The sequence below is a fragment of the Balaenoptera musculus genome, chromosome 6 (assembly GCF_009873245.2).
Source record: "Balaenoptera musculus isolate JJ_BM4_2016_0621 chromosome 6, mBalMus1.pri.v3, whole genome shotgun sequence".
In the NCBI taxonomy this organism is placed as follows: domain Eukaryota; kingdom Metazoa; phylum Chordata; class Mammalia; order Artiodactyla; family Balaenopteridae; genus Balaenoptera; species Balaenoptera musculus.
This window is the reverse complement of record NC_045790.1, coordinates 51,547,577-51,573,763: the sequence shown is the minus strand read 5'-3', so window position 1 is coordinate 51,573,763 and position 26,187 is coordinate 51,547,577. Positions and strand designations below refer to the sequence as shown.

At 41.3% G+C, this 26,187-nt stretch overlaps 1 protein-coding gene across 2 annotated transcripts in view; it reads right to left on the bottom strand.

Annotated features, from left to right (window-relative positions):
• Window positions 1-26,187, bottom strand: part of TTC39B (tetratricopeptide repeat domain 39B) — a 136,886-nt gene that overhangs the window by 45,155 nt on the left and 65,544 nt on the right. For both annotated transcript variants that reach the window (XM_036856554.1, XM_036856555.1), the window contains 5 exons: window positions 24,033-24,126; window positions 10,607-10,719; window positions 7,251-7,382; window positions 6,206-6,282; window positions 620-687 (listed from right to left, as the gene is read on the bottom strand). In XM_036856554.1, the coding sequence (XP_036712449.1) occupies window positions 620-687; window positions 6,206-6,282; window positions 7,251-7,382; window positions 10,607-10,719; window positions 24,033-24,126 (484 nt within the window). The remainder of the gene's footprint in view (window positions 1-619; window positions 688-6,205; window positions 6,283-7,250; window positions 7,383-10,606; window positions 10,720-24,032; window positions 24,127-26,187) is intronic.

The following is a 26,187-nucleotide window of genomic DNA, read 5'->3' as shown; positions in this document are numbered from 1 at the left end:
AGGTACTGGTGGTAACAATTCCTAGAGGTGAAATTTAAATGCCCCATGAGAAAAGGAGTCAGTGTTTTGTTTAGTGACTTTTTTTTAACTGCTCTTCCAAAAGAAGAAATAAAAGAAAGGGGAACGAGAATACGAAGAGTGGGGAAATAAAATGTGAGGTATACATGGGAAGTTTGGCTCTCGATGCATGCATAACTAAGCTTTGCTGAAGCATCTGACGCAAGAAGGGAGCAGCCAAGGACGCTGAAGCCTCCTCCAGCCGGTCACTCCTGTGTGCAGCCCTCCACCATTAGCAAGCACAAAGAGGGATGACCTCACAGTTCTCATACAGAGCATCGTTCTGAAATTAGGTGAGGTAGTTGCAAGACAGCTTCTTCAAAAGGCAGTGGTTCCCAATAAAGCGAAGTTCGAAACAGCATTTTAAGTGCATTTGAGTAGGAAAAAAAAAAACAAAAAAAAAAACAACCCAGGGTCTTCTTTCAGCCAAAGTTTAAATATCTTTCACTACAACTCTAAGTCAAAAGAACTGAAGCACTGACATAGAATGAGACACATCTCTTCTATGTCGTACTTGGCAGGCTTCCCGGGAGATGCTGATTCTAAGCCAAATGTTCATTACCTGCACAAACGTGAGGGCTGCTTTCTGTAGGAGGCACTCGGCATAACAGATTTCGGCATGCATTTCCTCTATTAAAAACAAATAAAAATATATTAAGGAAAATCCCATATCCACAGTAATTGCTCTGAGATGTTCAGAAAAGACGGGTAGATAAATGAGCCCAAGGGAGACAATAAAAACCTAGGTTGCTTTGGTGCTTCCGTAAAAGTGGAATGATGACCTCAGTTCTCAGGCCCTCAGCAAGAATTTTTCCAGAATGCGTGAAATGCTTCGGGGAAGTTATCTTTGGCTCCATTCACATATAACTGCCAAGAGTCAGGACCTTGGTGTCAAAGACCCAAACTCAGCTCACCAAAATGTAAAAACCAAAATGCAAAAGCACTTCTCGGAAAAAAGGAAACCACTTATCTTTTAACTTAACGGGAATAGGCCAGCTTAACACAGTTATAGATTGGAAATCTAACTTAAATATACTAATTCTAGCTTCTAAAATGTGAAGGCATGATCGTCATGACAATGGTTAGGCATGCTATTAACTTGAAGAGAAAGCAGTAATTCCCTAGGGTTCTAGGAAAAAGAACTGGCCTGCATGCTCAACTCATGACTCCTCATTCAGGGATGACTTGATGTAAAAAAGTTCACACTAGTACAGTTTGGGGCTATTTGGATCACTGAGATATCTAGTGCAGGAACAAGGCACTCACAAAAGGGCTACATAAAACTACGTATGTATCCCTGGGACACGTGGAGTGCCCCAAAACACGTGGCCTATCTTCCTAAACAGTCCATGATACCTGCAGAGATTGGGGAGGGAGAAATCTTTGCATTTTCTTTTTTTTTTTTTTTTTTTTTTTTTGCATAAACAAAACCAGCAGATTCCCATTTTATCCATGGGATGCAAACTGGTGTGTTATTTAAGTAAATGAGCTTTGGGGTATTTCACGGCCTAGGTGGCAGGGAAGGCCCTGCCACGTACCAGTTGTAGAACCTCGAGCAAGCTACCCTCCCTCTCTCTGCTGGTTTCCTTGTTCCTAAAGTCCAGCTAATGACATCTCTACTTCAGAGCTGAAGAATTCAACCAGGTGCTGCCTGTGAAGCTCAACGGGCAGAGTAAGCCCTCGATATGCATCAGCTACTTTCACTAAGATTACTGCCCTTGGTCCTTGTCATGCTTTTTGCCAAAAGTTCAGAAAGTAGAACATCTTTACGTGATGTACGTTAACTGAAAAACGGGGTATCTCTGTGTTAATGGGAACATTGTTGAATCTGACTGGATAAGAGCTAGTGCTTTATTTCTTTCACTTACACACACAGGACCCCTCCCGACCACCCACACACACACTCACACACTCTCTCACACACTCTCTCACACACACACTCTCACACACACACACACACACACACTACTAGTTCTCACAAACAGGTTCACCTTCCTGCCATGCTCATATTGCAAAGGCTGATTTACAAAGAAGCAACAATGCAACTAAGATCTTCCAACAGCACGCGTAAGGTGGGGCCAGACGCACAACAGGCCAGCCTTGAGGAGCAGTGGCCTCTGCGCAGTCTGGCAGCATCGGTAGCCTGAGTCTCAGTCCTTCGGAGCGCCTCACCTCAAAGCGTGCCCCTGAATTTTCTCCGTGGGTTCAGTGGGAGAAAAACTGGTAACTTTTATTTTTACAGACTCACTCGAACATCCTCTTTCCAGGGAAACTTGTAACAAAGTGGGAACTGTTAGTAATTATTCACTTTGAAAGCCTGCTCGGTAACCCAGATGGCTGGCTTGGGGCGTGTGCCGAGAAGGCGGTGAAGTGGCTGCTGGGAGAGAGCCAACACGAGCAAAGGCAAGGAGCACGGAGCCCTGCGTGGCAAGCCCACTGGTGCACCTTTGGCTGAAGCACGAGGTGTGTACAGGGAGGAGTGGGCAATGGGCCTGCAAACGTTAAGTCGGGGCTGAATTATGGACGACCTTGAATATCAGAGTCTGGGCTTCATCTGGTAGACAATGGTGGGTCCTTGCAGAGATCTAAGCAGAAGGGCAGATGGATCAGAGTTAAGCTCGAGATGGACAAGTCAAACAGCAGCACAAACGACGTAACAAGAAGGGAAGAAAGTTTGAACTCTGTATTCTGCGTGTAAGGAATCTTCATCTTAAATTCCTTTCACATCCTAAGCACCGTATATAAACGTCTGTTTTTAAAGGCAATTTGAAAGCCATTTAGGGCAATGTGCCAGCCATGAGGAAGGAAGAATGGGTGTGTCCCATGTTAAACCCACAAAAAGTTTAATTAAATATCCTCACTCCTGCAGAAAACCAGCCATTCAAGGATGGAAATGGAAATTACCAAGAGGAAAAACAAAGTGCACCCTAAATCCACAATGTTTTGACATGCTCTCTTGAACACAAAGTCTGTTTGGGTTGCAGCAACAGCCAAACTCATTAGGAATAAATGCAATTTAATTTATAAAAGTCTTATTTCTTCACTCTGATTGATTTATATTGGGCAGCCCTTAGCTCTCAAAATTAGACATTTGGCATTTACAAATAGGTACCTACCAGAACATCTTTTAATTATAAATTCCTCAGTTCACTGAAGGAAATATCTTCATTATGCACTGAAGTGTCAGCTAAGCATGCCTTCAGACATAAAAGTCTAAATAAACCTTATTTGAGAATAGGTTAAAATCACAGCCTGATTTATTTTCATAATTTTTTAATTAAGACCTTATTTTTTAAGAGCAGTTTTAGGTTCACAGAGAAATTGAGGGGAAGGTAGAGAGATTTCCCATATATCCCTTTCCCCCCAAACACGCATAACCTCTCCCGTTATCAACATGCCCTCCAAAGTGGTACATTTGTTACAAGTGACAAACCTCCACTGACACATCATAATTACCCAAAGTCCACAGTTTACATTAGCGTTCACTCTTGGTGTTGCACATTCTATGGGTTTGGACAAATGTATAATGACATGTATCTATCATTATGGTATCAGTATTTTTCACTGCCCTAAAAATTCTCTGTGCTCCACCTATTCATCCCCTGGCAACCACTGATCTTTTTACTGTCTCCATAGTTTTGCCTTTTCCAGAATCTTATATGCTTGGAATCATACAGTAGGTTGCCTTTTCAGACTGGTGTCTTTCACTTAGGAATATGCATTTAAGGCTCCTCCATGTCTTTTCATGGCTTGATAGATCATTTCTTTTTAGCACTGAATAATATTCCACTGTCTGGATGTACCACACTTTATTATTTATCCATTCACCTATTGAAGGGCAAGTTCTGAATAAAGCTGCCATAAACATTCATTTGCAGATTTGGGGGTTAACACAAGTTTTCAGCTCCTAGTTTTGTAAGAAACTGCCATACTGTCTTCCAAAGTGGCTGTACCATCTGCATTCCCACCAGCCATGAATGAGAGTTCCTGTTCCTCCACATCCTCACCAACATTTGGTGTTGTCAGTGTTCCAGATTTTGGACACTCTCATAGGTGTGTAGTGGTATCTCATTGCTGTTTATTTTTCAATACTTCTAAATATGCCATGCCCAAAGACAGAATAAAAAGATAAGAACAGTACCATCTATTTTCAAGATGTCTAACATAGAAATAATTCAACATTTTCTTCATCCATATGTGTCACATTTCGTGCCCTTTTCTACCCAACTACAGGACAAGGTGTGGGGTATGTGGCTTAGGGAAAGGCAGATCAGGTTTGAACTCTGCTCTGCTAAGCAGGTAATCTTGGACCATTTGTCTAATCTCTCTGAACATCACTTTCTAGTCTATAAAAAGGAGGTTACACACAGGTTAGATTGGATAATGCTAAGGAAAGCGTCAAGGACAGTGTCTCACACATAGAGAGTGCCTTTAAAAAATGGGGCATTATCATTATTATGTTTTAAGTTATTATTATTATTCATATTTATACCAATAATACCATGCCATTCTTTTGTAAACTAAGGTGAAAAAAAAATCTCAAATGCCAGCCTTTATATTGCAAAGAAAAAGGGAGGCGGGGGAAATGGGCCACTGGAGAGAAGCCATAGAGAGGAAAACAGAAGAATATAAATGAGTCAGATTTCTTTGGGGCCCATTTAATTTCCCACTGACCTACTTTAGCGGACTTTAGGTCTCCTGGGGCCAATTTACATAAATGGCCCTAAGATGAAAAATATGAAAACATAGTCTATCTGAAATCAAGGGGATAAATAAACTCTTAAGGGTCCTTGGAGGTCAGTTCCTGGAGAAAAAGATGATGGGCTTCAGCTGCCTGGAGGGACCAGTGAAATCCACTCTGCTGTATGATGGCTGCAGGGCCAGCATCATACCTTTTGGAACAAGTCTTGTAATCCTCTCCTGTTATCAACACTCTAGTGAGCCCAAGTTCTCCAATTCCATAACAAGTTGATAATACTCTTCTAACAAAGCAAACAAAACTTCACAATGAAACACACTCAAATATGTGTCTGGCACACACTTGACCACTAGGAATGACAGACAGCAGTATCCAGAATTGCTCCTGCCTTAATCGGCTGCAGCTACTTTCACGATTTTGTGTTACCTCTTCCAGAGAACAAATTTGACAATGACAACACAGGCACAAATGCTCCTTGGACGGCAGAAGCTTTACTCTACAACGGCCTCATTTGAAAGATGTTATTTTCTCTTCTACAGGCGTACTGGGATGCTCCTTTCTTATAAACCATCCTGACTAGAGAATAACACTAAAAAAACAGGGCTGATCATAGAACTTCTGCCCTAATCTCTGTGGAATATCAAGCAACTGACAGCAAAAGGAGTCATCTCCTCCCAGCCATCTGATCAAATGCTGCAGACATTCCTGGATTCTTGAATATTCCTAAATGTCCACAAACCAAACATCTTCCATACTGTGAAACATCATCATTATTTTAAAGGTATCAAAATTACTTTGACCTTGAAGAAAAAATTAATAGCTTGTGGAAAAATAGAAACTTTTGTACATGGGTGGTAAGAATATAAACTGACCTAATTTTTTGGAGAAAATATTGTCAATATCTATAAATGTTTTCTATTTTCAAATAGTCCCAGTAATTCCACTTCTAGCAATCTATCCTATGAAATACTTACAAAAATGCATGAAGACATTATTTGTAATAGCGAAAGAAACAATGTAACTGCCCTTCAATAGAGACAAAGTAAGTAACTGATGGCACCTGTCCTAAGGAATACTACATAGCTATTAAATAGAATGAAGTACAATTTATATGTCTTGACATGGAAAAAGTCAATTGCCAAAAATTACATTGTAGCATAACATGTATCACATGATTCTACATTAGCAAAAAATGAAAAATACATGAAAAACTACAAAAATCCTATGTGTACCTTCTGTATATATTTGTACATGTACACAGAAAAGTCTGCAAGGCTTGAAAACCAACTATTAACAGTGGTTACTTCTAGAGGGTGAGTATGATGGGGAAGAGAAAAAGACAGTCCATTTACTTTATATTATACACTTAAGTGCTGAATATTATGAGCATGACCACATTTTAGTTTTTCAAAGAAAGGAAAAAAACCTAATCTTTTAAATGCCTCTTACCTTCAGTCAGCTGTTCCAATGATCCTCTAGAAAGAAGACTTGAGAAAGATTCTACGACTGTGCATTTTTTCCTGTATCTGCAGAGAATAAGTAGAAGGGGAGATGGGAAGTAGAAAGAAAAAAATAACAATAATCAAGCTCATTTTCATTTGACATTCATTTCAGTCACAGTCACATCAAAGAGTCACCAAAACAGAACTCTAAACCCTAAAATCTCTGGGGCAGAGACCACCCTTTTGAACCCTGCACACCCAGCTCCCAGCACTGGCATCCTGTGGGCATTGAATCCAAGCTTACTGAACAAGTGCATGGACAAACATACACATAACAGTCAATACTAACCCTGTCATGCACCTTCCCTGATCTCTAGGGCTAAAATCAGTATTTCTGTTGTTAAGGGTCACCTCGCCACGGGTTAAGAATGGAGTTAAAGTGCAGTGTTTGGAAGCTCTCTTCCCTTGAGGGGCTGGAAACATAATTACAAGAGGACATAATTTCAGCGATGTTAAAATTCACCAATGCTAGTTAACAGCTTTTGCTAGGAGCTTCCTATACACACAAAGATTAAAATAAAACTGAAATTCCATGTCATTTACACCAAGCAAAAGTGTTTAAATATGTCCATTTAGACAAAAGACTCCCTTCTGAATTTGCAGCATTTCCCACATAAAAGAAGAATGCTCCGTGCTTGGCATGGCTTGGCATGTGGTACCTAAAAGCTCCACCAGGGGGACCCCGAGAGATGCTTGCTGCTAATCCCACTGAAATCCTCAGCCCTTCTCGGTAGTTCAAGTACCAACGAGAAAAGTGGAAGATATAGATGCCACGTGTTCCGCCATCCCAGCATCATACTATAATTCTTTAGTGGAAATATTTTATCTCTCGTACATAAAACTACATGAGGCCAGGAACCTGTGATGCTCAAGTCCTTTTCTATAACCGTGGCCAACTTCCAACAGAGCTCTCAGTCAGGCTAAGTGCATCCATTTTGTCACACAGAAAGGTTTGTAGGCGTGTCTCAAGTATTTAATTACTCAGCTCATACTTTTGGCAGGTTTGTAAGGCGTCCTTCATGGCAGAAATGCCATTTTGGATGTCCTGTTGCTCGAAGGTCATGACGGCCTGAAGCACCACAATGGTACTGTAGCCCAAGGCATGGTACATGCTCTCCTTAGCCCTGGGGAGAACACGGAAATTACTACATTTCAATTCAACTGAAAAGCATTCAGGTCTCATCTGAAATTAATCACAAGAAATTCTAGTAAATCCACGACATGACTTTCACAGTAACGACTTTTACTCCTTCACCATGATCACTGAAATAATATGGCCTATGAAAGACATGCCCTAAAGAACTCAAACTCTGAGGACTTTCCAATTCAAGCCCACGCAGGCAGCACGAAACTTTCCAGGTTGAAGCAGAGTGCGGCATATACTGTTCCCTGTTTGAGCACAAGGGGGCAGCCTGCTGACTCATTTCCTAGAAAATGTTTCAAAGCAAACCCAATTTTTCCCAGTTGTACAAGAAGCAGTGTACCGTCTTTTGCTCTGAAATAAGTGCTAAAATAAAGGCCACTGGAAATATAGTTTGTGACAGAGAAATTCTGATATGATTTTTGAAAGGTAAGTCTTGTTTAAAATCATTCCCTCCCTTCTCCCAGCCAGAGGCCACGAGGAAGCAAGATTTTTGCAATAAGTTAGGTCAGCCACAAAGGGCCCAGACAAAAATTCATGGTAGATCTCTTACCAAATCTAATCCCATTATCTGGGAGTTCTGATTAAAGTTCTGGATAATTCAAATTATCAAGTTATCCGTTCGATTCTTAAGGACATTCAGTCCGAATGGATGGCACATCCCAGACTCTCAGGCTATGAAAACTTCACCATCTCTTTCCTGAAAACTTCTCAAGCTATGTTAATTAGTTATTTATAAGATCTACAATATTAATGCATGGTTTTGTTTTTAATTCAAATACTTTTTGTACAATACTTTTTTTTTTTTTTTGCTGCTCTGCAAAACAAATACAAGCCACAGTATACTTTCCCCCCCCAGAAAGAGTCTAAACATCCTTTGGTAATTTGCAGTTAGTCCCAAACAGTGAGGGCACTGGCTATTCAAAAAAAGAAAAAAGAAATAAAGAAAAAAAAAAGGAATAAGAGGAGCCCAAAGTGAATCAGCAATTGTGGTTTCAAACCTCCCATTTAAAAAAAAAAAATTTTTTATTGAAGTGTAGTTGATTTACAATGTTGTATAAACCCCACATTTTAAACCAAAAGCTTCTCCAAGGGGAAAAAAAAGTATTCAAGTGGGAAAAACGTTATGTTTAACAGTGAAACATGCATAAAGATCAGAGAATATAAAACTTGACTAAGTGTAAGACTGTCATTTATTTTCATTCCATATTATGACCAGCTGGGTGTCAGTGGAGGAGAAAAAACAGAGACTTTTTGAATAAAAAACAAAGGAGACAGGCAGGCAGATTGAGACAGGAGAGACAAGGAGAGAACAAGAGGCAGAGAGAGAAAGAGAGGGAGGGAGAGAGGAAGACAGAGGGATATAGAGACAGAAGATGAAGAGACAGACAGAGAGAGAGGTCTAAAGGACTAAGAAGGACAGAAGGAAAAAGGCAGGTACAGGCAAAGCAGAGCAGCGGTCCCCAACCTTTTTGGCACCAGGGACCAGTTTCGTGGAAGACAATTTTTCCACGAACAAGAGGGGTTGGGGTGGGGGGGTTGCTGGATGATTCAAGCGCATTGATTTATTATGGTCTCTGTAAAAACCTCTCTGCTAATGACAATCTGTATTTGCAGCCACTCCCCAGCACTAGCATCACCGCCTCAGCTCCACCTCAGATCATCAGGCATTAGATTCTCATAAGGAGCGCGCAACCTAGATCTCTCACATGCTCAGTTCACAGTAGGGTTCGCACTCCTATGAGAATCTAATGCCCCCACTGACCTGACAGGAAGCGGAGCTCAGGCAGTAATGCGAGCAATGGGGAGAGGCTGTAAATACAGATGAAGCTTCACTCACTCGCCCGCCACTCACCTCCTGCTGTGTGGCCCAGTTCCTAACACGCCACGGACCAGTACCCATCTGTGGCCCGGGAGTTGGGAACCCCTGAGGTAGAGGATGTGAGACAAGCACTGGGTGGAGACAGCCCTGGGCAATTTCCATAGGCCAGGGACTTCACCATCTATTTTATCATCTGTTCTTAACCTCTGAAATGCTAATTGGTCGCAGCTCTTCTAAGTCTTCGAATTACCAAAGCCTCAGTAGGCACATTAATTTCTAAGATTCAAAGTCAATGACCAGAGTCACATCACCCTGCTCACCCTACGGACTCCTCAAAGGAATGAGAGTCACACTCTGTGCCCACGTAACTGTCTTGAAATTATTATCTGAGGTCTAAGCTTCATCCAAGTAAGACACTGTGTTTGGAGGCACAAGGTAAGATTATTCCTGCCGAGCTCTAGTCACACTGTACAGGTGGACACTGGAGTCAAAGTGAGGCCTAGTAAGAAGGCTAAGCAGAGGTTTTGCTGCCACATCATCAGAATTAACAGGTACTATTAATTGAAATGAAACTGCCTAAGTGATTTATCACATAAATAGGGAGTCCCAGTAAGATTTTTATTATCTTAAATTTCTTTTTAGCGTCTGAGATTACCATATTTTAGTTCTTCCCACACCCATTTCTTTTTTTTTTTTTATTTACTTTATTTATTTATTCTTGGCTGCATTGGGTCTTCGTTGCTGTGCACGGGCTTATCTCTAGTTGTGGTAAGCAGGGGCTACTCTTTGTTGCGGTGTGCATGCCTCTCATTGTAGTGGCTTCTCTTGTTGCAGAGCAAAGGCTCTAGGCACACAGACTCAGTAGTTGTGGCTCCCGGGCCCTAGAGCGCAGGCTCAGTAGTTGTGGCTCACAGGTTTATTTGCTCCACGGCATGTGAGATCTTCCCAGACAAGGGATCAAACCCGTGTCCCCTGCATTGGCAGGTGGATTCTTAACCACTGCACCACCAGGGACGTCCACCCATACCCATTTCAAAAGAAACTTTTCTCAATGATATTTAAGTTTCAGAGGAATATCCATAGAAATATTTCACTGAAGAAAGCCAAATGAAGCTCTATGAAACTAATAAGATGACACTATTTGAACAAGTATAGAAATTAAGATAGGAGAAAGAATCAGAAATGCTCTACTAATTAAAGTTGAAAAGACAGATTTCTTAACTGGATATTAAAACTAATCAACATTTAGGGGTCTCAACCAAATTAGTTTATAAATATTCAGGAGGAAGTGCAGAAAAATTAACTGACAAGAATGACATCAGAGACAGAATCATCAAAAGCATCCAAAAAAATATATTTTATCTAAAAGAAATAAAGTTAATTACCATGGTCGAAGCAATTCTAAGGCATCTGTAAATTTGTTACTTAGAAATAAGTTCAGTGCCATTGTACATTCTTCCAGGCCACTCCTGAGATCCACCTTGGTTGACAGTGACCTAAAGATCAAGAAAAAAATACAAAGAATTTCTACAGCTTTTACTTATAGCAAGTTGTCACAGGGAGTGTGTGTGTGTGTGTGTGCACATGTGTACACTTTGGAGACAGAAGGACAGGCTGGAATTCTAACTCTGTCACTTACTAGCTGTGTCTCTAACCTCTGGGAACTTGATTTTCTCATCTGTAAAATGGGAACACCACCAACTACTTCATGGGGCTGCTTTGAAGATGGAACAAATTGACAAATAATGCTCATAGCAGGCACTTAGTAAATGATAGTCCTCCCATCACTCCAAAGACCACAAGTGTAGGAACTACATCTATTCATGAGTGGGAGCAGAGGTTATTTTATTTTAGTTTGATTATGTAGGGGTAAGAATGTATGTCAGTGGAAAACTGCATTGTCTAAAATCTAAAGAAGATCCTGCCAGGTTATTTGTTTTTGATTCCACAGAAACTATCTTACAGCTCTGTAAATTATACGTAACTGATATCAATACAAAATAACTGTTGTCTATAGACACGTGTTAAAAAAGAGACAACAGGCCCAATCATCAAAAAAATCTACAAACAATAAATGCTGGAGAGGGTGTGGAGAAAAGGGAACCCTCTTGCACTGTTGGTGGGAATGTAAACTGATACAGCCACTATGGAGAACAGTATAGAGGTTCCTTAAAAAACTAAAAATAGGGCTTCCCTGGTGGCGCAGTGGTTGAGACTCTGCCTGCCAATGCAGGGGACACGGGTTCGAGCCCTGGTCTGGGAAGATCCCACATGCGGCAGAGCGACTAGGCCCGTGAGCCACAACTACTGAGCCTGCGCGTCTGGAGCCTGTGCTCCACAACAAGAGAGGCCGCGATAGTGAGAGGCCCGCGCACCGTGATGAAGAGTGGCCCCCGCTTGCCGCAACTAGAGAAAGCCCTCGCACAGGAACGAAGACCCAACACAGCCATAAATAAATAAATAAATAAATAAATAAAATTAAAAAAAAAAAAAAAAAAAAAAAAACTAAAAATAGAACTACCATACTACCAGCGATCCCACTACTGGGCATATACCCTGAGAAAACCATAATTCAAAGAGTCATGTACTACAATGTTCGTTGCAGCTCTGTTTACAATAGCCAGGACATGGAAGCAACCTAAGTGTCCATCAACAGATGAATGGATAAAGAAGATGTGGCACATATATACAATGGAATATTACCCAGCATAAAAAGAAACGAAATTGAGTTATTTGTAGTGAGTTGGATGGACCTAGAGTCTGCCATACAGAGTGAAGTAAGTCAGAAAGAGAAAAACAAATACCATATGCTAACACATACATATGGAATCTAAAAAAAAAAAAGGTCATGAAGAACCTAGGGGCAAGACAGGAATAAAGACACAGACCTACTAGAGAATGGACTTGAGGATACGGGGAGGGGTAAGGGTAAGCTGGGAGAAAGTGAAAGAGTGGCATGGACATATATACACTACCAAATGTAAAATAGATAGCTAGTGGGAAGCAGCCGCATAGCACAGGGAGATCAGCTCGGGGCTCTGTGTCCACCTAGAAGGGTGGGATAGGGAGGGTGGGAGAGAGACGCAAGAGGGAGGGGATATGGGGATATATGTATACATATAGCTGATTCACTTTGTTATACAGCAGAAAGTAACACACATTGTAAAGCAATTATACTCCAACAAAGATGTTAAAAGAAAAGAGACAACAGGCGCAAAATGGAGTCATTTATGCTAAGCCCCACCAGGATTTAAAGCTAACCTAATTACAGTTCCAACCTTCTCCAAGAATGTGACCTATCACCAGCCAACCTGGAATTTCCTGAACAGCACTTGGAAATCCACTGATACACCCCTTCCACTCCCCTTAGGAGGGCAACCTAGCCTAAAACAATGCATTCTTTGCTATTAATTTCCTCTTTCCCCTGCTTCTTCTCTGCCTTGAAAAACCTTCCCTTTCCTGCAGCCTGAAGGAGCTCTTTTCTATTGCTAGATGGGATGCTGCCCAATTCACAAAGAGTTTAATAAAGACAATTAGATCTTCAAATTTAGTCAGTTGAACTTGTTATTTAACACATGTAAATTCTGTCCTGGCCTTCAATCGACTTCCCTCCTCCACTGTGGAAGAAGCTAGTTTTGCCTGAATTTGCACATTCATTTCAACATTCCTTTACTCCATATAAATTTGTGCTGTTTTGATATCTCCTTCAAATCTGTTTTAATATCTGCCTAGTTCTCTCCCTGATTAATGAGTTACGTAAAATTTTTAACATCTGTTCATTTTTACTCTGTATGAGTCATGATTTTACCCTTTTTTGAAACTCATTTTAATTATTTATAATTGATAGAAATTCTGCCCTTTAAAATGAGAGCCATCTCTAAAATGTTTTGTGTAACAACTTTTAACAAGAAAATATGTCAGTAAGGAAATAAGCAGTACAATGATTCATTTTCAAAGTGCTGAAAGTTGAATTTCTGTGCCACCATCCTCTCCATATTCATTTTTTAAGCAGGAAAACAAAAATCCCACTTCAGTTATTCATCTTCCAGAAGTGGGTTCTGAAGGTGCTGCAGGGAACCACCCACCCTCTGCCCCCAGGTCTTCTCATGGCTGGTTCTTTCTTGTTATTCAAATATCAGCTCAAAAAGCATCAACTCAAGACCTGCATCGCTGACCTCAGCCCAACCTCTCTCATTGTTTTGTTTGCTCTATACCACTTATTACCATCCAAAATATCTTGTGCCTATATTTGTGGACCTGTTTGTCTTTGGCTATCTTCCTTCTCTAGGATATAAATGCAAGGAGGTTGTTTTAGTCACTGCTATGCCCCCAGGGCCTTTGGTTGTATCTAGAACATACTACAACGCCGTAAGTATTGTTGAGTGGCCGGATGGGTTGGGGGGATAGAGCACTGCTCTGGGTAGAAACAGAATTCCTTATGCCTGGGACCTGAAAGCATCTCTCCTCCAGGGTGGTGCAGAAAGGAGACAAGCTCTTGGAAAAGGGGTTAGCTGGAGAGCTCATTTTGTGATGGTTAATTTTATAAGGCAACTTGAAAGGGCTAAGCAATGTCTAGATAGCTGGTACAACATTATTTTTGTGTCTGTGAGGGTGTTTCTGGAAGAGATTAGCCTTTGAATTGGTGAAATGAGTAAAGAAGATGGCCTTCCCCAATGCAGGTGGGCATCAGCCAATCCGTTGGGGGCCAGGATAGAACAAAAAGGCAGAGGAAGGGGGAATGTGTGATCTCTTCTCTATTTGAGCTGGGACATCTATCTTCTCCTCTCTTGTGCTTCTGGTTACCGGGCTGTCGGGCTTCAACTGAACTGCACCACTGGCTTTCCTAGTTCTGCAGCTTGCAGACAGCAGACCATGGGACTTCTCGGCTTTGATAATCACGTGAGCCAATTCCCATGACAAATCAATCTCTCTCTCTCTCTCTCTCTCTATATATATATATCTCCTATTGGTCTTCTTTCTCTGAAGAACCCTAATACTAACACAGAATTGCTTTGCCCTTAAGTTTCTAGTGAATGAAGAGGTCAAATACGAATGCTAGGAGTTCACAAACCTCTCTCATGAGGATTTTTCACAAGTAAATTGCTTAATACCTTCCATATCAGTCCAGCTCCAAATTTTGTCAGTGTTAGTTCCTGAACAGCTCTTGGATTTATCCTGTTTCACCTCCCACTGCCTGCCAAGTTAGGTGTCATTTTGCTGCCTGGTGTCTACAGACACATTTCTCCCCCTACTATACTTCTCACCCATACCTGCCCCCCCCCAATCAAATCTCTACCGAGAATTCATTCAGCTAATATTTATGGAGCTCTAACTACACACCAGGCACTCTTTCTAGGTGTTGGGAATACACACTGAGCAGACCCATAGTGTTCCCAGCTGTGGAAGAGCTGGGGAGGGACGGCAGACTTAAAAACAAGGAGACCAGTAACTAAGATCATCTCAGACTGGGATAAGTGGTCTGGGGAAGAACTGGTTGGGGAAGGGGGGTGGGGTGAAGCCCAACATTAATGAGGATGCTCTAGAAAGTTCTTGAAAAGGGTGACATCCAAGTGCTGCAGAATGGAGGCCCGCCACGAGAATATCTAGGTTGAGGGGAGAAGGGAGGTTCTAAGCTGGAATGCGGTGAGCAAGGCAGAGAGTGGGAGGAAATGATGACAGAAAGCAAGGCAGAAAAGGGAAACCACGGTGGCAAAGAAGATGGACTTTGTTTTGTTTTGTTTTGTTGTTTTGTTTAAACTAGCAATTCTATTTTTAAATTAATTTATTTTTTAACATCTTTGATTGGAGTATAATTGCTTTACAATGGTGTGTTAGCTTCTGCTTTATAACAAAGTGAGTCGGCTATACATACACATATAGCCCCATAACTCCTCCCTCTTGCGTCTCCCTCCCTCCCACCCGAGAAGATGGACTTTATTCTAAGAACAAAAGGAAGTTTTTAGCTCAGCAATCCCCACTCGCTTCCTCATCACCCCCTTCCCTTCAGCCATTAGGTTTTCCAGTGTTACCTCTCACCTGTGCTCTTATTTCCACTCCCACCAGTTCTCTCGGAGTAAAAGCTCATCTTTTGTTACCCAGAAATGGGCTGAGAACAAATACCGGTCCCCTTGCCACAGAAACAGCCACCTCTGCATCTCAGCTGGCCACACTGGCACCTGGGTGGATGCACTTGCAAGCCCAGCTCAGAGGGAGAAACAGAAGCGGGCACTGGGCACCTCCGAACACAGTGAACTCAACCCTTCTAAGCGTCTTACTAACCTGTTCACATGAAATTAAGACCCCCTCCCCCTCCAGAATACCGGTGCTACCATGTGTTCCACAAAGAAATGACCAAGACAGCAAGTGGAATCTCAGCTAGGGCTTCTCACACATGTCTTGGGGTCAGCTGTTCTCTCCATTCCCGCTGCCGCCACATTAACTGAGACTATCACCACTTCAAGCCTGAATTCTGAAACAGTCTCCAAGAAGGCCTTCGTATTACCAGCTGTGCTTAGGCGGCTCTCAAACTTCAGCGTGCATTCAACTCACCAGAGGGCTTGTTAAAAAAATACCACTAGGCCTCACCACCAGAGTTCTGACTCAGTAGGCCTGGGGTGGGCTCAGCAAGCTCCCAGATAGTACTAATTTTTCTGCATACCACCCTCAGACTATTCTGCCTAAAACAGATGTTCCAGTCACTGCCCCCTTAGATCAAGGACCTAAAATGGCTGCCACACTTACCATATAAAACCCTTCTGCCCAGCCTCGTAACACCTGTACCACCAGCCTAGCGTGATGAGTACGACTATTTAAAAAACAGCCAAGGATCTCCAAGAGGCTGATCATCGCAGCCTCCTCCTCCTCAAGCCTGATGTGACAGAATGAAAATTCCTGGGCCGGCAATCAGAAGTCAACATTGCCATTCTCTAGCCTGTGACCTTCAGAAAGTCACTCTCCACCTCCCTGAGGCCACTGCCTCATCTCTGAGATGCCCTCCCCCATTTCACAATGTGTGAAAACCAAGGCCATGGTTGCTATGAGGGTACTTGGTGAACTGTCAAGGCCTATGCAAATTAACAACCCAAATATATTAAGTCTCCAGAAGCTGCGAGTGCTCAGCCCTTCCCAGAGGGACTACACACTCATGTCTCCATCTGTGGGAGCCCCACCCAGTGCCCTCTATTAATATATATCTTCAGTAAATATATATCTTTCTTCCTGCTTCTGAATTAGAAGATATGTTCGTCTAAAGGCAAAATGAGTTTTTTAGTCTTTACTTTAAAAAGGATGGGCTTCCCTGGTGGTGCAGTGGTTAAGAATCCGCCTGCCAATGCAGGGGACACGGGTTCGAGCCCTGGTCTGGGAAGATCCCACATGCTGCAGAGCAACTAAGCCCGTGCGCCACAACTACTGAGCCTGGACTCTAGAGCCCGCGAGCCACAACTACTGACCCCGCGTGCCACAGCTACTGAAGCCCGTGCGCCTAGAGCCCGTGCTCTGCAACAAGAGAAGCCGCCGCAATGAGAAGCCCGTACACCGCAATGAAGAGCAGCCCCCGCTCGCCACAACTAGAGAAAGCCCACGTGCAGCAATGAAGACCCAACCGCAGCCAAAAATAAATAAATAAATTTTAAAATAAAATAAAATTAAGTAAATAAAAAGGAAAAATATCTAAAATAATAACCTGTTTATGCACTGAAGCAATTGTGGAACACAAGCCAAGTTAGCCATGATGACAGTGGGGAAAGAATAAAATGTCAATATGGAAGATAAGGAGGAATAAATTATGTTCAGAACATATGAAGCATTATTTGTTACAAAGTTTTCTTATTAAAAACCTTACTGGTTATAAGGCAAACAGAAGTGAAAACTTAGCCCTTTGGACATAAGGTTGTATTCCCTATAAGATAATCAACATGTCAGAATTTTATTATTTATGAAGATTTGAGGATGGGGGCAGGAGGGCAGGGAGAAGAGGGCCGTTATGGATCAAACCAGCAGCAGGCAGACAGGAATTCTGGATTCTTTGCTAAGTGCATCCAGAAAAGTTTCTACTCCATTCAAGAGCCCAGGAGCCCCTTTGCTTCAAGACCCTCCAACAAAAATTTCTTATTATGTACTAATTCCACTAAAATTGTGTCCTAGATAACCAGAGCTCAGACTCGCAGTGCCATTTTCAGTTATTTACCTGGAGATGTTGTCTCTGTCCTCTGAGAACTCACAATTTAATACTGATGCTATGTTGGGTAGAGAGGTAACTGGTGACTTTTTTTCTCCTCTTTCTATATTATTTAAAACTCTGTTCATGTTACTTTTATGATGAAATTTTGATTTACAAAGATTTAAAACATAAAAGTAGTGTTATAAAGAAAAAAGTCTTATCTCCACCAATTCCAGCTCTGAAACCTTGAACAGCCCACCTTACCTCCACTAAGTTTCTGTTTCCTTATCTGTAAGATGGGGATAGTCAAGCCTGCTGTTACTACTTTATAAGGTAGTTATAAAAATCAGGTATGCTCATGGAAATAAAAATATAAGCACTTATATATAATGAGGCATTAGTATAATTATCTAAGAGTGTCAAACTGCCCCAGCCTCGCCTGATAAGAACCACATACACACTCATACTTTATGACCTGGCAAAGTTTCTCCACACTTTGCACATAATCTAATGACCCACTATTAACCCTATCTGCTTCATGAGAACTGTGCTTAAAAGGCAGAGAGGGGATTTTTATGATTTGTGTTAAATGAATAGAAGTCGAAAAAACCAAACATATAATAATGCTGTACTTCTAAGTTCCTTGCCTCTTTACTTGATAAATCAATTATTTAAAATAAGTGCACAACCCAATCGAATAGTTAACCCTTTTAAATTGTCCAAATGCATCTCTAATACAAACTTATCTTAATCCCACTTCTATGTAATAAAGGCTCAATAGTAATAGGTAAGGCATCACTGAATGTTGATGGAGCTACCTAGGAAATTCACAGATGAGTTAGAAAGTTAACAGCTGTGAGGGAAGAATAGTTCCTCCCACGCCTCAGATTTCCCTGAGGCAGGCCTTGGCTGTATAACACTCCTGGACTCGCACCTCTGCATTCCTCTTCTAGGAGAGGAGTTACCTGATTGGGCATACGTGACCTGGCCCCCTTCTATAGGGAAAGTGGGTACATTATAATCTATACTCTCCGCAGTGCGGTGAGCTAAGAAGGGCAGGCTCTACCGCACCACCATCACCATCCTCACCAGGGAAGCTTGCAGTATAGTGCCTGAAGTTCATTCAGAGGTGTGTCAAAAGCCCATTTCTCCAGGCATCTAATCTATATCCTCCAATATAGTCTTAAGAATAATAAAGCTGAGAGTCTGATCTCTATTGATCTGACCCCTTCCGATATCTCAACTGGCTCTAGACTTAGGCCAAAAAGAGACAGTTCTTTCAAAGAAAGAAACTAAACACTTAAGATTTACAGGCACAGAATGGTAGCAGGGTCAGGGTTTACTCTTCAGAGACCTCTACCAACGTGTGTGGGAGTATTCAGGTTCTTTCCCAAGCAAATCCAAGATCGCATCTGTACTCAAGAACTCCAGGGCCAACACGCATCAGGCCTATTGATTCAGCTGTGTGGAGCCCAGAGGTTCAGGAGCATGCACGGCTGGACAACCAGACTACAGAGACCCCCAGTACAACTCATTAACTACCCAAGGGAGAGAAGGGACCCAATAAGTTCACAATCTATGTAGGCTGTGTAGACTTTAGGCAAGTCACTTAACCTCTCCAACTCTGTTCCCTCATCTATAAAGGGATATGAGGATATGACAATATCTACTCAACAGGTATTAACATTGCTGTTAGGAAGAGCAACAAAGAAGATATAAGGTCAACATGCTCTTAAATAATGCATTTAAAGGATAGGGGGGCTTCCCTGGTGGCGCAGTGGTTGAGAATCTGCCTGCCAATGCAGGGGACACGGGTTCGAGCCCTGGTCTGGGAAGATCCACATGCCGCGGAGCAACTGGGCCCGTGAGCCACAATTACTGAGCCTGTGCGTCTGGAGCCTGTGCTCCGCAACAAGAGAGGCCGCGATAGTGAGAGGCCCGCGCACCGTGATTGAAGAGTGGCCCCCGCTTGCCGCAAACTGGAGAAAGCCCTCGCACAGAAACGAAGACCCAACACAGCCATAAATAAATAAATAAGTTTAAAAAAAAAAAAAGGAATAGGGAAATACTATTATTTTTTAAAAGAATAAAAGTGCCTGGTCTTTCCTCCTGAATCACATGCTCATCATTCAGAAACCAAAAGGGATAGCAGAGTTCTGATCGGGAGCCACCTCTATGTGCCACAGTGCTTCACGTCATGTCTATTTTAGTAGATCTGTAACTAACAGCAAGGGTGGAGTTTTTTGTTTTAGTTTTTTTTTTTAATGAATTTATTTATTATTTATCTTTGGCTGAGTTGGGTCTTCGTTGCTGTGCACAGACTTTCTCTAGTTGCAGCGAGCGGGGGCTACTCTTCGTTGCGGTGGCTCCTCTTGTTGTGGAGCATAGGCTCTAGGCGTGCGGGCTTCAGTAGTTGAGGCTCACGGGCTCTAGAGCACAGGCCTCAGTAGTTGTGGCGCACGGGCTTAGTTGCTCTGCGGCATGTGGGATCTTCCAGGACCAGGGCTCGAAACCCGTGTCCCCTGCATTGGCAGGCGGATTCTAAACCTCTGCGCCACCAGGGAAGCCCAAGAGTGGAGTTTTTAATCAGTTGTTCCTAAAAAGCACTTAGTCCTACAAAACCAGAACATGATACATCAAATTCCTTTAAATTACCTGTGCTTATTGCCTTTTCTTCCTATCCTGATTTATTAATAAATACAATTATAATAAGCTGATCTTTAATAGCCCATTGGTATGGTAATAATTTAGCCTTGCCCAATCATCTCTAATAAAACTTATTTTGAAGTGGCTTCCCTTTTAGCAAAGATTGCTAACTACCCCTGGTTTTTCTTACTAGTGAATGTGCTGGTCAACCATAACAACGAAGCAGAAGCTCCTTAGGGGTAATGCCTAGTGAGTCAGAAAAGAAGCAAGAAGAAAGTACAGCAAGAAGGTGCGATGCACACAAAAACCCTGTCTCACCTTCCTGAACTCAGTCCAGAGGTTTCCTTCTTAAGCTAGGAAGGATTTTTCCAAGAGGAGATGATACACATGTCTTAATAGCATGGGGAATTGTACCTAGTACCTAAGACAAAAAGGAGGTCAAAGAAAACTAGGTTGAACTCTATATAACAACGTCTGGGTTAACTATCCTGCATTCCTTTTTTCTTTCATTGTGGTAGCACACACATAATTAAAAATTTACCATCTTAACCATTTTAAGTGTACAGTTTAGTAGTGTTAAGTATATGTACATTGCTGTGCAACTAACCCCCGGATCGTTTTCATCCTGCAAAACTGAAACCCTATACCCTTTAAACAGCACTCCCTCTATGCTGCATTCTTGACTAAACAATCCAAGAGAGGGTCCCTCCTTTCTCTCACAAGCCTCTAGTCAAAATTTGCCCATAACCTTAATGATTTAGCCATTTGAAAATCTCATCCTACTAACAGTCTTTAAAACTCAGGCTTCCGGGTGACCAGAACTCCCTGCATAACTCTGGGCTTCGCATATGCCAGCTTTTGTCAGGTAATAATTAAAGCTACCAATGGTCTGTGCCCATGCTGAGCTATGATCTAGGCTTGATAAGTGAAGTATTAAAATGTCTGTAACTGGTTTGCTCTCCATTCCTTTAATCCTGAGATGCTATACCTCTGTTCTTCCTGCTTTCGACAAGTTTCTCAAGTAGATCAAGAAGACAAAATATACTTTGTCTTAGAGATTTAAAAGTGGGCAACCTTGTCGTCATTCCATTTCCCACGGAAGGCCAAACAACATGTCTCTCAAATCAAAAGATATGGTAAGAGGAGGAAATGATGGGAAGGCTCGGGGCCGGGGTGGAAAGTCTTTCCTCCTTTTTCCAAAAGTGACTTTAACACAACTGCTTCTGGGTGCCAACAGATATGAAGTGACGAACACAGAACTTAGCAAATGTCTGCAACTTTGTCACTGGTGCCCTGTAAGGACACGGCGATAACTCGAACTCAAAATATCTCAGAGTTTTGCAAGGCATTTCAGTTATCCATGCACTCCTCTCGACATCAGGATCCTTACATGGAAAGATTCTTTCCTGGCTCTTTCAAGGTGAAGTATAATCAAAAGAAACCATGGTTGTCAAAACACTTTGTAAGATTAAACAGATGAGAGGGATTACAACCGGGAAGCACATGGGTTCATCACTAAAGATGCTCTGGCCAGGAAATGAGGAGATGGAGCATCAAGATGCAAATCAACCACTGCCTGGCTGAGGCACCTTGGGTATGTCACCTGCCGTCCAGGATGCTCGTTTACGAAATAGTGACTAAACTCCCTCCTGACTGCCTCACAGCTTTGTGCGGAGGAGCAATACACTGGGTGTCAGTGGAGCAGTCACATGGGGAGTATACATTAGCTAGGGTGCTATATGCTCTATGCGGTCTGACTACCCACATACTTGCTGAAGTTTGAAGCACTGCACAACTTTGCAGATGTCTTTCTGGGCTGCTTCACAATAAATTTACAAGTGCTTGTTTTTACAAATGCATTAGAAGACCTGTTGATTGAAAGGCAGAGTAGGAATTTTTATTGTTTCATTTTTTAAAGAAAAATCTTAATTTTAATAATTTAATTTTAAAACGAACCTACAAGTGCTAATGCTATACTTCTTACGTTTCCCTTCTGTTTCTTCCTTTATAGTCTTTAACCTTTTCCTCTCTGCCCTCTTTCCAACTCAGAAAACGCACAGATCTCACTCATTTCTACTTAAAGTTAAAACCAGCCAGAAAGATAACTTTCGATTTTGTTTTCTCTCCTGAACTTCTCCCACTCCTTCTCTTCGTAGGTAAAAGCTTCAAAAAAGAGTGGACTCTCACGTTCCCTACTTCCCCTCCTCCCATTCATCTTCCACTGCATCCTGGCTCTTGCCCCTTTAGCTTAGAGGGTTCCTTGAAACCCTCTAAGCTAAAGGTCTATGATGACCTAACTACAAATACAAAGGATGCTTTCCAACCTTTACCCATGTAGACCTCTTGCAACACCTGGCTCTGTTGACCTCATTCCAGAACTCACCCCTCCCCAAGCCCTTGCCCATCTTGCAGCTACCATCTCATTTAATCGTCCTGTCCCTCAAACCTCCATAGCTCTGCATGAGATCATTCCATTAGCTGCTCCTTCAATGTCTGTGTTCATGGGGCTTCCTTCCTTCACTCTCTTCTCATTTGTTTTGCTCTCTCTTGGAAAGAGCGTGTACAGTTCATGCCTTCAAAACTACACATATGCTGAAAATTCCCAGTCTACCGATACAGCCCAGAGCTCTCTCTGAATGCTATACCTTAACTTATCACTGCTTTCAGTAATAATTTTTTTAAATTTATTTATCCAGCTTTCAAACTCAGCATTATATAAATGTTGATGCAGTGGTTACCTAGGAAACTATCAGATCAGTTAGAGGACAACTATGAGGGAGGAATACATATTTCTGAAGATGGCTCAGATTTCCATGAGCAGAGACATATGAAATTAAAAAGTAATGTGGGAAATAAATGCCTTCAGATCCTGAGAAGTTATTTTCAACTTCATCTCCATTCCTCAATCCTTATAAATATTGCACCCCTTCCTTATATTGTGAGGGTTGAGTCCTAAGACAAACTGCCAAGCCCATGAGTATTGTGAACATACTCAAAAGTAGCTGAAATTTCAAATGCAAAATCTAAAATGCCGAAGACGTGCTGTATAATTTAAAGTTTAATAAACCCGTAAGGGTAAATGGAAAGCACTTTTTCATGGTATAAAATAAAGCTTTAACAGAGTTGCCTTAATAACCGAGAAAGGAACAACTTACGTATTCAAAAAGTGACAACTGGCTAAAATAATTCTAAAATGGGCGGAAAGGAACAGTACTTAGGAATCAAGTATGATATTATAAAACATATTCAGTGGAAAGGAAAATGTCACGATATATTATGCTTTGAAAAGTGGGTTACCAAAGAGTAAAATTAATATGATCCCAATTTAGAAAAAGAATTAATATCTCTATATATGAAGAGAAAAAGAAGAATACACACCCAAAAAACAGTTATGGTGATGGTAATACATGTTTTATCTCTCCTTTGTGCTTTTGTACATTTCCTGAATTTTCTACGACAAATGCTTCTTAAATGCACTTTTAAGCCAAGGTTACAAGAAGAATACAATTAGAAAAAACAATCACAGTACAATGTTCAATGAAAAAGGTATGGCTACATCTATATCAAGGAGCACATGCCTAGAGAAAGACTGAATGAAATATACAAAACTTCTAACAGTCCGTGTTAAAGTGCTCATAATTCTTCTTCCTCCATCTTCCCCAATGCTTGGCAATATGGTTACATTATTTCATAATAAAATAAATGGTTAAAATTTTATAAGATAAAAAAAAGGCTCAAGAGGGAGTTGTACCCCAAGAGTTGAATTTGGTTTTGTTTCTGTTTTTATGTAACAGGGTCACCTACTCACTAAATCCCTTAGGAGCTCCGAGACTCCTTCCCTAATTTGTAAAACGGGCACTACACCTGCCCAGGCCTCTCCCCACCCTACCCATTAGTAAAACACAAAGCCTTATGGTAACATCAACACTGCAATTTACCCAAGGGTTGGACTGCTCTCCCCAGTCCCCCAGGAATACCCGCACCGCCCCCCCCTTCCTAACCTTTTTCATATTAGATGTTCGGTGCTGTCCGGATGCCTGTTTTGTATCAAATGATGAGAAGTGTTGGCTGCTTGTTGCCATATCTACACGAGAAGGCCTGTTAATAAAAAGGCAGTGAGGTTGTTACAATCTTTGTCTTACAGGAAAAGTCTACATAGAATTTAAGTATACAACACAAGTCCTTCAATTATTTATATTATCTCACTTCCATTTCTTATCAGTTTTTGAAATCAAATAGCAGAATCCACTCAGTTACATGGTGAATATTCCTGAAATACAGCCCCAATAAAATAAACTTATTTTCTTTATATTCCAGTACACAAAAAAGAAATTAATGAAATCACCCCCCCAAAACTCTCCACCCAAAGGTAACATTGTAGCTTGTATATATCCTTCCAAATCTTTTCCCAAGTAAATCTATCTATCTATCTGTCTATATTTTTCTTAATTGAAACGGTATATTACTGTAGGGGAGGAAAAAGTTTTCGTCAACCCTCTTAGGGCCCCCGGCTGGGTCTGGAAATTAAACTGAGAAAGACAGATCGACAAGAGAAAAGCACACAAATTTAATTGAATGGTTACATGTACGTGAGAACCTTCATAGGAGAATGAAGACCCAAAGAAGTGAGCAGAGCAGAAATCTTTTATACCTTTCTGACAAAGAAACAATACATTTGTCAAGAATTGGCAAAACAAATGGTGAAGGCCTAGGGGTAAATGGTGAAGGAATAACCTGGAATAAATAAGGGTTAATTTAACAAGATTTGTCTGCAGACTCTCTGAGCTGTATGAGTCTGTCTCCAGTAAAAACAGAATTTATGTCCTACCTTTAGGCAGAAAGAGGGAACTTTTTCAGTGTTTACTGCTTCTTGATTGCCTTCAGCTCAAAATGATTTTTATGTCAAAGAGGCATATGTATTTTGGGATAACATATTCTGGCTTCCTTCATTATATGCTTAATTTATCCTGAATCTTTTCTTCTCAACAAATACAGAGTTGCTCTATCATAGTGTCCACATAGCAGTCTACTGAATAGAGGTAACATAATTTGTTACCTATCCCTCATTTTGAGGCATGCTAGTTGCTCCCAATGTTTGGCAATTATCAATACAAACAATACTGCAATAAGCCCCTTTACTCACTTGCCTGATTATTTCCTAAGGATAAATTCTGGAGTGAAAGGGCAAGTATTTTGTAAAATATCTTATGTTTTAAAAAACTGCCTTGTTTCCCATTATATTATTTATACCACAGAATGCCGAGGTAACATAGAGGAGCTGGAGACCAATCTGGTTTGCCAGAATCTTAGGCCACATTTTGACCTAGATCTACCTCACAGACACACGCGGAGGCAGCCTACTGCAGAGAAGGAAACTTCCATAGAGCTTAAGAATAAGCCCTGCCCTGTATATAACAGAATCGTCAACCTCCCATTGACGATTCACCTTAACTGTCCACAAGCCATAGAGAAGAGAGGAAAGGGTTATTGACCATCCCTTTAGAAAAGCTTCTTTTTTTTTTAATTCTAAGATGTCAATACCCTTATTGTACATTAAGTGGAGTTTGATTATATTCTACCTTCAGACTTCCCAATACCCGGTAATATTTTATATTCAACATTCATCTTTTCTTGAACATGTCAAGTTTCCTAAATTTCATACATCAAGTTAGGGGAAAATCAAGGTTCTTTTCACAAGGGTGGTTGGGTGTGGGTGATGGGAGAAAAGAAAACGCCACAGTTAAGTGGAAATGTAGCTTGAAGGCATGTTATTTTCCATCACAAGAACTTCTTACCAGGAGAATGGAGGAAGCCCTAAGCACTTAGGTAAACCAGACTCCAGGGTACTGAACTGACATCTCAGTTTACAAGCAGGGAAAGAGGAATAGATAGATTCAAAGGGCTGTCTAGCCTTTTGGACCATTCTTGCCTATCTGTTCCTTACAGATTCATTATAAGGGCTAGAAAAATATGTTCTCTGAAATGTATATAAAAATGTCCCCATTTCTCATTTGCCTTATCTTTAATTTTAAAATTCTCCCCAATATTGAAATTTTTATATAATCAAAATTAATCATTTCCCTTTAATATTTCTGATTTTGAGGGCACACTTAGGAAAACCTCCCCTCCACAAAGATTATATAACATAATTTTACCATG